The sequence below is a fragment of the Antechinus flavipes genome, chromosome 4, assembly GCF_016432865.1.
Source record: "Antechinus flavipes isolate AdamAnt ecotype Samford, QLD, Australia chromosome 4, AdamAnt_v2, whole genome shotgun sequence".
Taxonomy (NCBI): domain Eukaryota; kingdom Metazoa; phylum Chordata; class Mammalia; order Dasyuromorphia; family Dasyuridae; genus Antechinus; species Antechinus flavipes.
In genome coordinates this window covers 158094834-158108751 of record NC_067401.1, presented here as the reverse complement: position 1 = coordinate 158108751, position 13918 = coordinate 158094834, and the positions used below count along the sequence as shown (strand labels likewise).

General features: G+C 33.9%; 1 protein-coding gene across 1 annotated transcript in view; it reads right to left on the bottom strand.

Annotated features, from left to right (window-relative positions):
- The window catches only part of WIPI1 (WD repeat domain, phosphoinositide interacting 1), a 48692-nt gene that overhangs the window by 4794 nt on the left and 29980 nt on the right, over positions 1–13918 (bottom strand). Inside the window, exons 5-8 of the mRNA XM_051995248.1 lie at positions 5141–5238; positions 4312–4404; positions 3495–3565; positions 2738–2845 (exon numbers count right to left, since the gene is read on the bottom strand). Coding sequence (XP_051851208.1) covers positions 2738–2845; positions 3495–3565; positions 4312–4404; positions 5141–5238 — 370 coding nt within the window. The remainder of the gene's footprint in view (positions 1–2737; positions 2846–3494; positions 3566–4311; positions 4405–5140; positions 5239–13918) is intronic.

Here is a 13918-nt window from a genome sequence, read left to right as displayed (position 1 = left end):
TGAATTGTTGCAATTTTCTGAACTTGTGAAAAATAAATGAAGCTATTCTAGAAAGGACTGATTCCGGCAAACTATCAAAATCAACTGTACTTTCAGTGTGATCTTGGTCAAGTCATTAAATCTTTGTGTGCTTTAATATTCTTACTTACTGAAGACATGCTATAAATATTAATTTAATATGGGGCTATGAATATTAATTCAACATGGACCTCAGGGTTTCTAAACTCTTCAGAATAAAGCCACAAGCCATTATAAGACTACCATTATTTGTTGCCTAAAGCGGGACCCTTTTTGATCTTCTGTTGGTAATTATATAAGATATTTGTCTATATTCAATTTCTGCCACACTGCTTTCCAGTTTTCTCCAATTTTTAACCATATAATGAATTCTTATCTAAAGTCTTTATAACAGTCAAAGACAAGAATAATGTATCTATTTGCTGCTGTAAATTGTATGTCTTCTCTGTTTCCATTGATCCATCCTTCTATTTCTTAGCCACTACCAATAGTTTTGATAATTGCTAACTTATAATATAGTTTAAGATCTGTTACCCCTAAACTTCCTTCTTTTTTTCATTATTTCCTTTGATATTCTTGACATTTTGTTCTTTCAAATGAATTTTGCTATTTTTTTCTAATTCAGTAAAATTTTTTTGTAATTTAAGTGGTATGGTAAATAAACAAATTGGTTTAAAATTATCATTTTTATTATATTGATCCTGCCTACCCTTGAATCATTAATGTTTCTCCCATATTTAGATCTGATTTTATTTGTATAAAAAAGTTTTTCATAGAACTAAATATAAAGAAGTATTATAAGAAAATCTGAAGAACATGGAACATATTACTTATCAGATTTCTGGATAGGTGAATAATTTGTAAATAAACAAGAGAGAAGAATGAGGTGTAAAATGGGTAATTTTGATTACATTAAATTTAAAAGGGTTTTGTACAAATAAAACAAATGTAACCAAGATCAGAAGGAAAGTAAAAAATTGAGAAAAAAATTTATAGAGAGATTCTCTGAGAAAATATATAAAGATTTTTGTCAAATCAATAAGAATATGATTCATTTCTCAATTTTATAAATGGTCAAAGGATATGGCAGGAAGTTTTCTAATGAATAAATCAAAACAATTTATAGTCATATGAAAAATTGCTCTCTAGCAATATGCAAATTAAAACAACAGTGAGATATCATTTTAAACCTATCAGATTGGCTAAAACGATTGAAGAGTAAAGTGAAAAATGTTAGAGGGGACATGCAAAAATTGGGGTACATTATTGGTGGAATTGTAAACTGATCCAATCATTTTTGAGAGCAATTTAGAATTACTTCAAAGAGGTATTAAATTGTCTATATCCTTTGACCCAGCAATACCACTACTATGTCTATTTCCAAAGATGATTAGGGAAAAGAATAAAAATACCTCTATGTTCTGAAATATTTAAAGCAGCTCACTTTATGGCGACAAAGAGTTGTAAATTGCAGGGATGTCCATTAATTGGGGAATAGTTGAACAAATTGTGGCATATGATTGTGAATGGAATATTACTGTGCTATAAGAAATGATGAGTTTAATAATTTTAGAAAAACATGGAAAGACTTGCATAAAATAATGAAGAGTGAAATTGGCAGAACCAAGAAAATATTATATAGTGTTTGAAAGAACAATACTGTTTTAAGAACAGCTTTGAGTGAATAAAACATTTTGCTATTATAAATACATAAATTAATTACAAAGGATGCTATCTACAGCCAAAGAAAGGACTGATAAATAGATGTGTATATACAAAATGATTTTACATATATACATGTATGTGTATTTGTATATATATATACATAAATTGTGTGTAATTAATTACAGTTACCTCTAAACTAGGTGGGGAGGGAGGGAAAAAAATAAATTTACATGATAACTTTATTATATATCTAAAAGGAATAGCAAATTGTATATAATAGGTTTTCAGTTTCATGTGCATCTTTTTAACATTTTACTATTTCACAGACATGCTTGTTTTATTCCACAAATTAAAAAAATAAAGCAGGTCCTTTGTAACTTAGGGCCTAGGGAGGCTGCTATGAGAGAGAAGAGAAAAGGAGAAGAGGGAGGAAAAGCACAGGAAGAAGAGAAGAGAGAATGCATTAGCAGTAGTCAATTCTGGCCAATTTTGTTAAGGCTTTCAACAATTCTGTGAGAACTATATTGTTCTTATAATTCCCTAGATTGTTCAAATGCTTTCCATTATATCACATCCACCAAAACATCAAGGATATAGGAAAAAACCAGAAAAAGTATCTAGTATAGGTCTATGAGCCCAAGAGATACTTAACAAATATAACCTGAAAGTTACATTCTATTTGCTAAGAAAAGAAGTTATAAAAAGTTCTAAAATACTTCCAACTTTAACAAAACTCTGCAACTTCTGGCCTTGTCACATTCATGGGCATCTCCTAAGTCTAGAAAGACAGATCTTTATGATCTTCATCTGTTTCCACAGACTATTTTATCAAGTATAAGGAATAAGTCATATTTCTGACTTAAGGAAATAAAAGGTGGCTTTTATGCTAAGCAAAGGCATTAACATTTACTAGTTAGAAACCAAAATATCTTCAGACTAAATCATGGCTTTTAAGTTTAATTTTGAAAATAAGGTCTTGACAATTAGGGCCACTTGCTTGGAAAGGTGTTTGAAGAGGATGTGGTTTTTACCCAACTCCCAGTATGATACTTACCTGGAGGTAGGGTTGTCTAGTTTGAAGATGTGCACTGTTTCTGTGTTGCTGGATGCACAGAGGAACTGTGAATCCATACTGAAAACTAAGGAGTTGATATTCACATACCTAGGAACAAGAAAATATTTTCTTTGGTAAAGAAAGAGCTAGATACACAACCAAGTCTTGTAGAAAAAACAAGGATATTGTCATCTGAAATCATCTTTCAGAAGTCCCGAATAGCTAGAAATTACAAGATCCAATGATTCAATAAAAAGTTATGATTGTGTCCAAAACAGCAAGAAGAGTCATTTCTTTTCTTATTGCCTATTAGAAGTACCTTGTCTGCCTACTAGATGCTCTGATACCTTTAAAATCTGACAGAATTCCAAATAAACTGTGCTATGCATCTCACTTCTCATTAGATAAGCAGTATTGTGTAGGGAACTGGAAATAATACTTTTCTAACTTAAAGGAAGCCATTAATAATTTCAATTTTCTTAGGTACTTTCTTACCAACCCCCTCATATGTATACACCAGAAAAGGCTCCAATGGCTGGATTATGATCAGTCAAGTCAACTTCTTTGTTTTTGGTTCTGCTAAACAATGATTGGAATATCTGAGTATACTACTTGATTATATTTGTGTGTTTCTCACATTCTCTAATAGAAGAGACACACATATATCCATACCTCCTACACTCTACTTAACTCCTAGTCATTCCAGTACATGATCCCTAGATATACTTTTAAAATGGATTTTAAATTTAACACAGACCTCTTCATTCCTCTCCTAAACTCATAGAGTTTTTGTCCTTCAGGAACAGAAAACACCCGGATGACTGTGCCCTGGGGAAAAAACAACAGTTAACATTTCATAGGCATTAATAGTTTCATATAGATATTCTTCCAAGTTTATTAACATTCTTTTTTGAGGCAAAAGTACAAAATAAAGCCTTTTTAAAAAAATCACTGGGATTGTACACATCTATTCACAAGAGCCTTTCTCCAAACATACCTTGGGTCTTTCTTGCATAAAGCATGCCGCTTTTTCTTATACAACTGTTTTCAATGTCTAGAAAGTTCTTCATCCCTACTTCTAGAAATCTAAACTATCTTTCAAGGCACCCAAGTGTCACCTCTTCTCTGAAGCTTCTTCTCCTTCTCCCTGCTGGAAGTGAGCTCTCCTTTGAACTAACATCATACTACATTACACTCTTAAAGCACTCATCACATACTACTTTGTATTACAGCTTTTTGCACAAATGGCTTAGTTCTACTAGATTTAAGTTCCATGAAGGCAGGGACTATATACTTATCATATGCTTCCCATTCCCCCCAAGCACAATCCCTTTACTACAGTAGGCACTTAATATATATTTGTAGATTAAATAAATTAATTTGTTGAATGTGATATGGTATTATTACTAGCAAACTTCATTCTAAAGCTTATGTTTGGCAGGGACAGATGCCAGTCACAATGTAATAATATGAAATCCAAACAGTGCCACAAGCTTTCCTCCCTCTCCCTCTCAACCATCACTTCACTTTTGGAAGAAGAATTAGGTAATAGGCAGTCAGTCATACCCACTCACTTTCTCAGAAGCACTGGCTAGCTTAGATCCCACAGAGTTGAAGGTGATGGCTGCAAGTGGACCTTCATGGGCAGGAATTGTGCAGACTGTTTTCTGTTAAGGACAAAGAACCACAGAGATTTATTTAACTTAGGAGGAAAGCAGAGACTTCATCTCATATTCTCTACCTATCTTACTGTACTCCCTCTGCCAATCTCCCTCTCACCCAGGGCATAAATATGTAAAACTAAACCTTCATCATTAGTTTTCACAAATGGAATTGACAGCAAGAGCGAAGAGTGCAATCCAATTCTAATCATAATCTTATTCCCTTTCCTGACTTCAGATAGTTGTGCAAGCAAGCCTAATGATATTACTGAATAAAAGTGGATGTCTTCTTAGTTATGCCCCTGTCTGTAATCTCAGGTACTTCCCAAAGAGTCACTGCTATGCTCTGTGAGCTCCAAAAAAAAAGATATTAACAGGTATACTGGTCACAGAGTTATTGCAAATAACAATAATATTGCATTAACAGGTATATGCATACCTGACATTGCATAATGAAATATCTCCAATGACAATCAGAGTGGTAAATGTCAAAGTTAGCTTTTTACTATGCCTCACAGTTATATCTGATTAATGGTTGATTGGCTGGCCTTAAAACAAATATCTTTTGTCCTGGACCCTACCTTCCTCTACAGATCTTATCCCACAAGGGGTAAAGGAAGTGTAAAGACAAATATTTTATTTCTCCTTTGTGCAACTCTACTTTGCCCCTATAACTCTGTTTGCCTCATTTATTAGCAGAAATGAAGTTATAATCACATCTAGAAAATTCAAATTAACTTACCAGAGTATTTCCATCATAAAGTACAATTTCTCCAGTAGTTAAGCTTCCAGGGTAAGCAAGGTAAGAATTGGAATGGTTAATAGATAGGGCACACAAACCTGGTAAAGAAGATAGATTGAGAAGGGAATTAAGTTAATTTTTAAGCAGCAATTTTAAATGACAAACAATAGCATCACCTACTGGTAAATGAGAAAAAGTGCTCTGGGGACAGTTTCCTTGGTTTATTGTTCCAACTAAAAGCTTGAAAAAAGTAAAATGCCCCAATTTGCCTAACTCTGGCCATGGGAAACAAAATTGATATTTTTTGGAGTCAAACAATTAGATTTTGGAATTTGAAGAAAAATACTTTCAAATTCTATCCCCTGGGGTTAACAGCACCAGTTTCTCTTCCTCATTCTCCTTCAGCTACATTTGTTGGTAACAAATAAATTTCTTATAATAAGTCAATGGTTAAATATAACTACCTAGTAGTCTCAAATTGGAGCTTGATATAGTGAAGGAAAGAGCCAATGATAGAAATATGGCTGATTTATAATACCAAATATTGTGTTAGGATAAGAACTGGGTGATTTCATGGGAATAAAAGGTTTCTTATAACTCTGTGGATAAAGAGGTCATAGACAACTAAATGTCATACAGTCAAGCCATTGGATTAAAATAATTAATTTTTATTTACATCTGTTACTTTTTAAAAATTAAAGATATGTGGAATAGTGATTAGACAGCTAGCTTCAGATTTAGTAAGGCTGCTGAGTTCAAGTCTAGCACATATACTGCCCATGCAACATAGCATAGTGGATGGTCTCTGACAAGCCACTGGAAAGAACTGAATTCAAATTCTGCCTCAGGCACATCACCTGAGTGACCTTAAAAAAATCATAACTTCTCTGTGTCTCAAATTCCTCATCTTTGGATGAGGAGGTACAAAATGGGGTTGGACTATGATTCTATGATCCAGCGCAAAACACAAATACTCAATGCCCCATAGAAACTGTATATGTTGCAAAACAGGTGCTGATCTGCTTTGGTAGAGAACCTTTCCTTATCTAGAACTCCCTATACCAATAAATACACAAATCTGGTTTAAAAAAAAAAAAAAAAAAAAAAAAAAACCAAAGCAAAATTCAGAAGTATTTTGTTTTGAAGTAGGAGTATTCTTACAACAAGCAATTACCACATAAATTTATACCAGATCATTAAATTCAAGAAGTTAGTATGGTCAAATTTCCCTTCCCTGCAACTACCAGAATATGGATTTTGAAATGTTTGGAAAAACCTAAATAGGCAGCTAAATGGTGCAGTGCAAAGAGTGCCAGGCTTGGAATCAGGAACCAGCCTCAGGCATTACTAGCTATATGACCCTGGGCAAATCATTTAACCCTTTTATTCTTAGTTTCCTCATCTGTAAAGTGAACTAGGAAGGAAATGATAAACCACTCCAATATTTTTGCCAAGAAAATCCCAAATGGGATCATGAAGAGTTGGACACAACTGAAACAACTGAATAACAATAATAAGCAGGTGAGAATGAATTTGTTTTAATCATTTAAAAGTCATAGCTAACTAATTAGCTGACTGCCATGATAAGGATTAAAAAGTTTACAAGGGTAAAATATACCTCAATCTACTCACAAAATACAAACACAGGAAAAATTGTTGATTTGAATTTTGATATGAATCATGGTCTTCCCTCTACCAATATCTGGCAGTAACCATTATCATAACTACTCTTATTACCCACTAGTGATCAATGACAAGAAAAAGGCTAAGTTGGGCCCTGGGATCTAAGTTACATGCAATGGAGATTCTGTAGCAGTGATACTGCCAACTCCTGTATTGGGAGCTTTCTTGTGCCTGTCTTAACAAAGAAACCACCCATATTTTGCTCTTGGAATTCCAATCATCCTTCTGATCCATCTTAGTAGTAGCCCAAAGGCAACTGAAAGGAAAGGAATAACATTTGTGAACAGCAAGGGAAGAACAGGGCTTCAAGTATAAAGAGATGAATTTGATTACAGTGATTCATTTATATGAGCAGAGAATGTGAGATAAAGCTGGAAATTCTGTGAAGACAGAGATCTGGTTTTGGAAGACCTTAAGTTAGGCTAATGAATTTGGATTTTTTCCAAAAAGGCCAATAGGCCTATTTTGTCAGTAAGTCACTGAAAGGCACTTAAGGTTTTGAATATGGGAGTAACCCATTAAAAAAAGGAGTGTTTCAGAAAAATTAAGTAATAGTAGTTTCCTAAAAAGGACTGAAAATGGAAGGAACAATTTGCTATGTACTTTGTAAAAGTAGTTTTGGAGGGTAGCAAAATCTATAGATCATTTTCAAATTCAAAGTATAAAGTAACAAACAACATTTCCAAGGCAAAACCAAGCTAATTACAAGCTTTTCACTAGGACAAAATTAAAGACTGGTACATTAAGGACCATTATGTCAAACGTTTGGTGTATCAAACCACAGGAGGTAATAATGTTCCCTAGGCAGAAGCTGTAATAATTAAGTCATAACTAATTCTTCCTTTAACTATAAGCCTTGCTCCAAAAGTCACCGAAAAAAATATAATGCATATACAAACTTAAAATGGAAAGTGTTTCAATATTAGGCAGCTCTTAGACAAAAACACATTCCAGCCAGCATATTCTAAACCAGTCTAAGCTTTAATAAATAGCTTAAAATGATACTGGGTATTTGTGATGTTCTTCTTTTCTAGAATACGATCCTTCTCTGTGGGAGCAGTTTCTTGGGGAGGTTTCTGGAGGCAGCCTTAGTTTCAGTTCAATGTAATGATCACCCCAAATGCAGCCAGCTGTTAAAATCCAAACGTTTATTTTCTCCTTCCAAGTCTTTCCTTGGGCCCGGGTAGCTTTCCGGGTAGCCTTGGTTCCAAGATCTCTTGCAGCTTGTCTTTTAGCTCTTCCAGCTTCTGCCTCTAGCTCAACTCCGACTCATGGCTTCTCAATCTCCAACTGACGCTCCCCTCTCAATCTTTTCAACTGAACTCTCCTGACTGAGCTGTTTTTATGCTCTTTTAGAAATGTAAACTCAAAGGTTGACTCCTCCTCTGAGAATGGGATTATGGGAGGTGTGAATTTGGATATCTCATACTGAACCCTGAAATCTCCCAAATGTGTGAACTAATGGAAACTCTCAAAGGTGTTAACTTAAGCATTGTTTCTACCAGCTACAGTGAGTTATCACTAGGATTCTAACATCTATTAAGGTTTAACAGCTTAAATGGCACTAAGATTTTAGGGATACCCTGTATAAGTGCTTTATATATGTGATACCATTTAATATTCCTAAGAACCTTAGGTTGTTTATATATTCCTATCCTAACTTTAAAGATTAATACACTGGGGAATCAGAAAGTTTAAGGGATGTGATCACATGGCCAATAAATAACATATTTGGAACTTTTGCCCAGATCATCTTATTTCAGAATTCCATATTTCTGTGAATTTTATTTCCCTAGAAGAGCATCCTAGTTTTGGTAGAAACTTCCATTTAAATTTTTAGCGTCCTCTTTAAAAATGCACTCAGCCATGGTCTTCCAGGTAAGGTGGTGATATCAAAGGTACATAGATAAACCCAGGTCTCCCAAGGAAAGCCCAAATATATCTTAGCTCACAGAAAGAACAATAAGAAGTCAGTTTTTAAAAGAAACAAATCACTTCTTTCATTCTGTCCAGAACTGTACAGTTCAAGTAAAAAGAGAAGGAAGGAAGGCAAAGAGAGACTGCACCAGAGGAAGTTTCCCAGAGGCAGGGAGAGGTGAGCCATAATTAACTGCTGCAAATGTACCTGAAGTCATCTCACACTCTAAACAAGGATATTGCTAACCTGTGCCAATTACAATAACTGGTCGGAAGCAAGATCTTGATCCTGGCCTATCAGAACATAAAAGAGATACAGAAGCAGTTGTGACAAGATTGTGTACAGTATATCAGGCCCTTCTGAGCACTGATAGTCACACTAGAAGATAGGAACTGTTTAATGCCTGCATACCAGCAACAGAAGGAATGTGAAGAGGGCGTGAGAAACACATGTTCTCCAAAAACAGACTGAGGCCTGTTAGGGCTGCATCAAGGACCAGAATCAATTGAGGATCATGCAAAGTAGAAAAACAGAAAAGGCCTAAACTTATAATACTGTACCAGGAAATTAAAATAAAACCTAAAAACTGAAACAGAGGGTAGGGCCAACCACTAGTCATCATATCAAAGATCCACAATAGAAACTAGGCTAGAGAGGGGACAGGAACAAAGAAGGCTACCCAATTCAAAACATATTTACTCACTACTTTCTAGAATTGTATGACTTTGTTCTCTCCTTAGTCTTCTCAGATGTGAACAAAGAGAATAAGGAGAGCATACTGTCATACAATTCTAGAAAGAAGTGAGTTAATAACAGTGTCTGAGGCTGCAAAGAAGTCAAGAAATATGAGCACTGAGAAAAAAGCCATTAGATTTGGCAATTTAAAAGATCACTGATAACTTTGGACAGAAATATTCCAATTAAATGATGAGGTCAGAAGCTAAACTGCAGAGAGTCAAGAAGAGAATGGGAGGAAAGAAAACAGAGCACTGGTTATAGTTATATATTATAAAAAACAGATTTAGAAAACAGGTCAATAAGAAAAAATTTAAGAATCACACTCCCAGAAAACTATGGAAACCATATATTTCAAGAAATCATAAAAAGAAAATATCTCAGAAGTATGAGAACTTTTTCAAGCTGGAGAAGAAATGGGTAAGAAAGAGGAAGAAATTATTATTTTGCATAAATGAAATGATTAAGAGTACAAATGTGTAAAAAGAGATAGGAGACAAGACCTCACTCTTATCTGCCCATTTAGGTATAATTCATTCTTTTTTAGTGTTGAGATTTCTTTTCTTTTCTCACCTTCTTTATAAGAAAAGATCCAGAAAGAAAAGAAGAAATATTATAATTTGATGTGACATGGGAAAATAAACAATTAAACACTACAATGAATGTGAATGGGATGCATTTACCCATAAAACAAATGGGAATGGCAGAATGAATTAGAAAATAGAATCCTGAATTCTATTATATATAACATTTTAAACCACAGAATATTATGTTTCTCTCCCCACCCCCCACCCCCACCCCAGGCAATTGAAATTAAGTGACTTGTCCAGAGTCACACAGCTAGGAAGCTGTTAAGTGTCTGAGGTCACATTTGAACTCAGGTTCTTCTGACTTCAGGGCTGATGCTCTATCTACTGTGCCACCTAGCTGGCCCAGAATATTATGTTTCCAACAGTTTATATGACCTTACTTTCTTTGTAGCCACAGGTTTTCATGGTCCTCCTGTAATTAATTACTGGAACAATCCACAAAAAATAATCATCATTTCTATGTTTTGTCAACATAATCCAGCAAGAGAGATAGAAAAAAATTCTTTTAAGCTAATTTCATAATGAATAAAATACCTGGGAGTCTTCTTACCAAAACACATATGGCAAATAATAGGGATAAAATTATAAAAATGGTCTTTACAGAAATAGAGATGTGAATAATTAAGAGACATTCATGGTTAGGATATATTATTATAATAAAAAGGATAGTGTCTAAATTAATTTAGAAATTCAACCCCTACTAATCAACTACCAAAAGATAACTTTGTAGAACTAAGCCAACAAATAATAATAATAATAATAATAATAATAATAATAATAATAATGATGATGATGATGATGATGATGATATTTTTATATTCTACAATATTCATTTAGAGATACAGAAAGTCAAGAATTTCAAAGGAAATAATGAAAAAAAGTTGGAAGAGAGTCTAACAGAACCAGATTTCAAACAACATTATCACAGTCACCAATAAAAATAATTTGATATTGGTTAAAAAATGGAAAAGCTGATTAAAAAAGGAAAAGCCGATTAATGGAGCGTGTTAAGTATACAAGACACAGAAAAAGTGTTCCAAACATTCCATGATACAAAATACTAGGATATGGACTTACTTATTCAAGAAAAACTACTGGGAGAACCGAAAAGCAGTTTGGAAGAAATTAAGCTTATCTCACACTAAATTTTATAATTCTTTCTATAATAAGCTCCAATTAGAAACAATTTTGAGGTTGTAGCTCATACTCATTAGACTAAAAAAGATGACCAACAAAGGAAAGCAAAATGACACCAATATACCTTTCCTGGTGCTGTGAACTGATTTGATAATCTTGGGCAGTAACTTGATACTACCTCCATAGATTATTAAACTGTATATATACCCCCAAAAGTCAAAACATTAAGGAAAATGAGCCATATGGACAAAAATATCTGTAGCAGTATTTTTGTTGTAGTAGAGAGCTAGAAACGAAGTGAATGAATATCAGTTGGGGAATGGCCAGACAAATTATGATATATAATTTTAAGATAATTTTAATGGGACTATTGTTATTGTTGCTGTTCAGTCATTTCAGTTGGGTCAGATTCTTCATGATCCTATTTAGGGTTTTCCTGGCAAAGATACTAGAGCAGTTTGCCATTTCCCTCTTCAGCTCATTTAAATGAAAAAACTGAGACAAGTAGGGTTAAGTGACTTGTCCAAAGTCACATAGCTAGTGTTTGAGGCTGGACTTAACTCAAGTCTTCCTGACACCAGATCTCAAACCATGATCAATAGTATGACCAGATATGACTCCAAAGACTACTGACCAACTATATCTCCCACTTTTTGGTGAAAGATGTGGGTTGTAGGTGTAGAATTAAGCAATATTATTTTCAGCTATGACCAATATAGCACAAATTTATTTTTCTTTATTACAAGAAAGATCTTATATTTTGGAGAATAGGAATGGGAAAATAGCAATGGTGATTTGGGAGGAAAGGGGAAAAACATTAAACATTTAAAAATATCTTCTCTCCCCAGGATATTCAGAAGGAAACTAAGATAAGCAAAGTAATGTTTTTATTGTCATGTTAAATTTATATACGTTTTAAAGTTATATTAATAGATTCATGATTTCATATACAATCCTCTTTTGTTCTGGCCTCCTATGAATATGGAAATATTTGTATTGATGATGACCTTTTAAGTTCATGATCACATTATTTTTATATGCCCTCTATCCCCCAACATAAATCTACCTTAGAGATATATCTAAGATTTACCTGCAGGTATCTTAAAAATTAAGTGCCTCATACAATAGTAATACTAGAATATATTAATCACTTGTATAATAATCCACAGAACAATGAATATAAAAGAATAATAGCAAGATAGTCAATTGTCCAAATTTCTACCTGAATCTCATTGTAAAAGTTAAAAAGTGTAAGATAGCCATAGTAGGAGCAAATAATAAGAGTGGCTCAGGCAGTGGATGGAGAATCAGCTTTGGACTGGGATCTAGTCCCATCACCCATATATTGATTGTCTTTTCTTAAGCAAACCATTTGCTGCCCCAGGTAATTCTAAGAAAATAAAGTGAAGATGTGCATTAATGGGGATGAGGTGAATGGATAGTATTTCTTCACAGTGAATTTCTAACAATTAAAATATAGGTTCAACCTAAAACTAAAACCCAACAACAATAATAAACTATTCATGCTTATATAATACTTTAAAGACCAAAGAACTTTCCTACAACTCTGAGAGGTATTATTATCCCCTTTATACACATGAGGAAACAGGATGAAAAGTCAATGGTTAACCAGAGAAACAAGATTAGTGTTAGAGCCAGAACTCCTTCTTACCTTCTAATTTTAAGATAGCATTCTTTCTAGTAGGAGAGAGTGAATAAGATCCCAGCAAAAACAAATAAAAAAAAAAAATCCATGTCCTGGGAAGCTAGGTAAATCATAGGAAGGGGATTAGCAGGAGAGGGTCTGAATTACTAAATACAATCAGAAAGTCAAAGTATTTCAGGAAAGCTGGGAGAAGCATTGCCAGAATTATCTAGTCCTTAAATGAGCCTTTGGTCTTTAAGTGGGCCTTTGTTGTGGTGGGCCCTGGTTGAATTCCTCATCCATTTCCTTAGATTGACAAAAATCATCATGACCCCACAGGCACTAAATCCAATCAGAAGGCGAAGTTATAGACATATAATACATACCCTTAGGAATGTAGTCCAATAGGAATAGTTTCGTAGCCATAGTAAGTATCATAGAAACTTAGCCTGCTTACTAAGCATCACAACAGTGCATTCACTAGGAACTGCTAGTTTTATGGCAGTAACTTGTTATAGCATCTTTTTTTTCCTTGTTATGGTTAGTTCATCAAGAACTTGCCTGCTTTATGGTATCACTAGTTCTTTTTTTTTTTTTTTTTAATGATTTAAGTAGGTCTATTTTTAAAATTAATTTATTTATTATAGCTTTTTATTTACAAAACATATGCAGGTGGATAGCATACTTTCTTCTTTTTTTTTTTAAAATAACTTTTTATTGACAGAATCCATGCCAGGGTAACTTTTTACATTATCTCTTGCACTCACTTCTGTTCCGATTTTTCCCCTCCCTCCCTCTACCCCCTCCCCCAGAATGGCAAGCAGTCCTATACATGTTAAATAGGTTACAGTACATCCTAGATACAATATATGTGTGCAGAACCAAACAGTTCTCTTGTTGCACAGGAAGAGTTGGATTCAGAAAGTATAAATAATCCGGGAAGAAAAACAAAAATGCAAGCAGTTTATATTCATTTCCTAGTGTTTTTTCTGTGGATGTAGCTGCTTCTGTCCATCTCTTTGTCGAAGAAATCCACTTTCATCAGAATACATCCTCATATAGTATCGTTG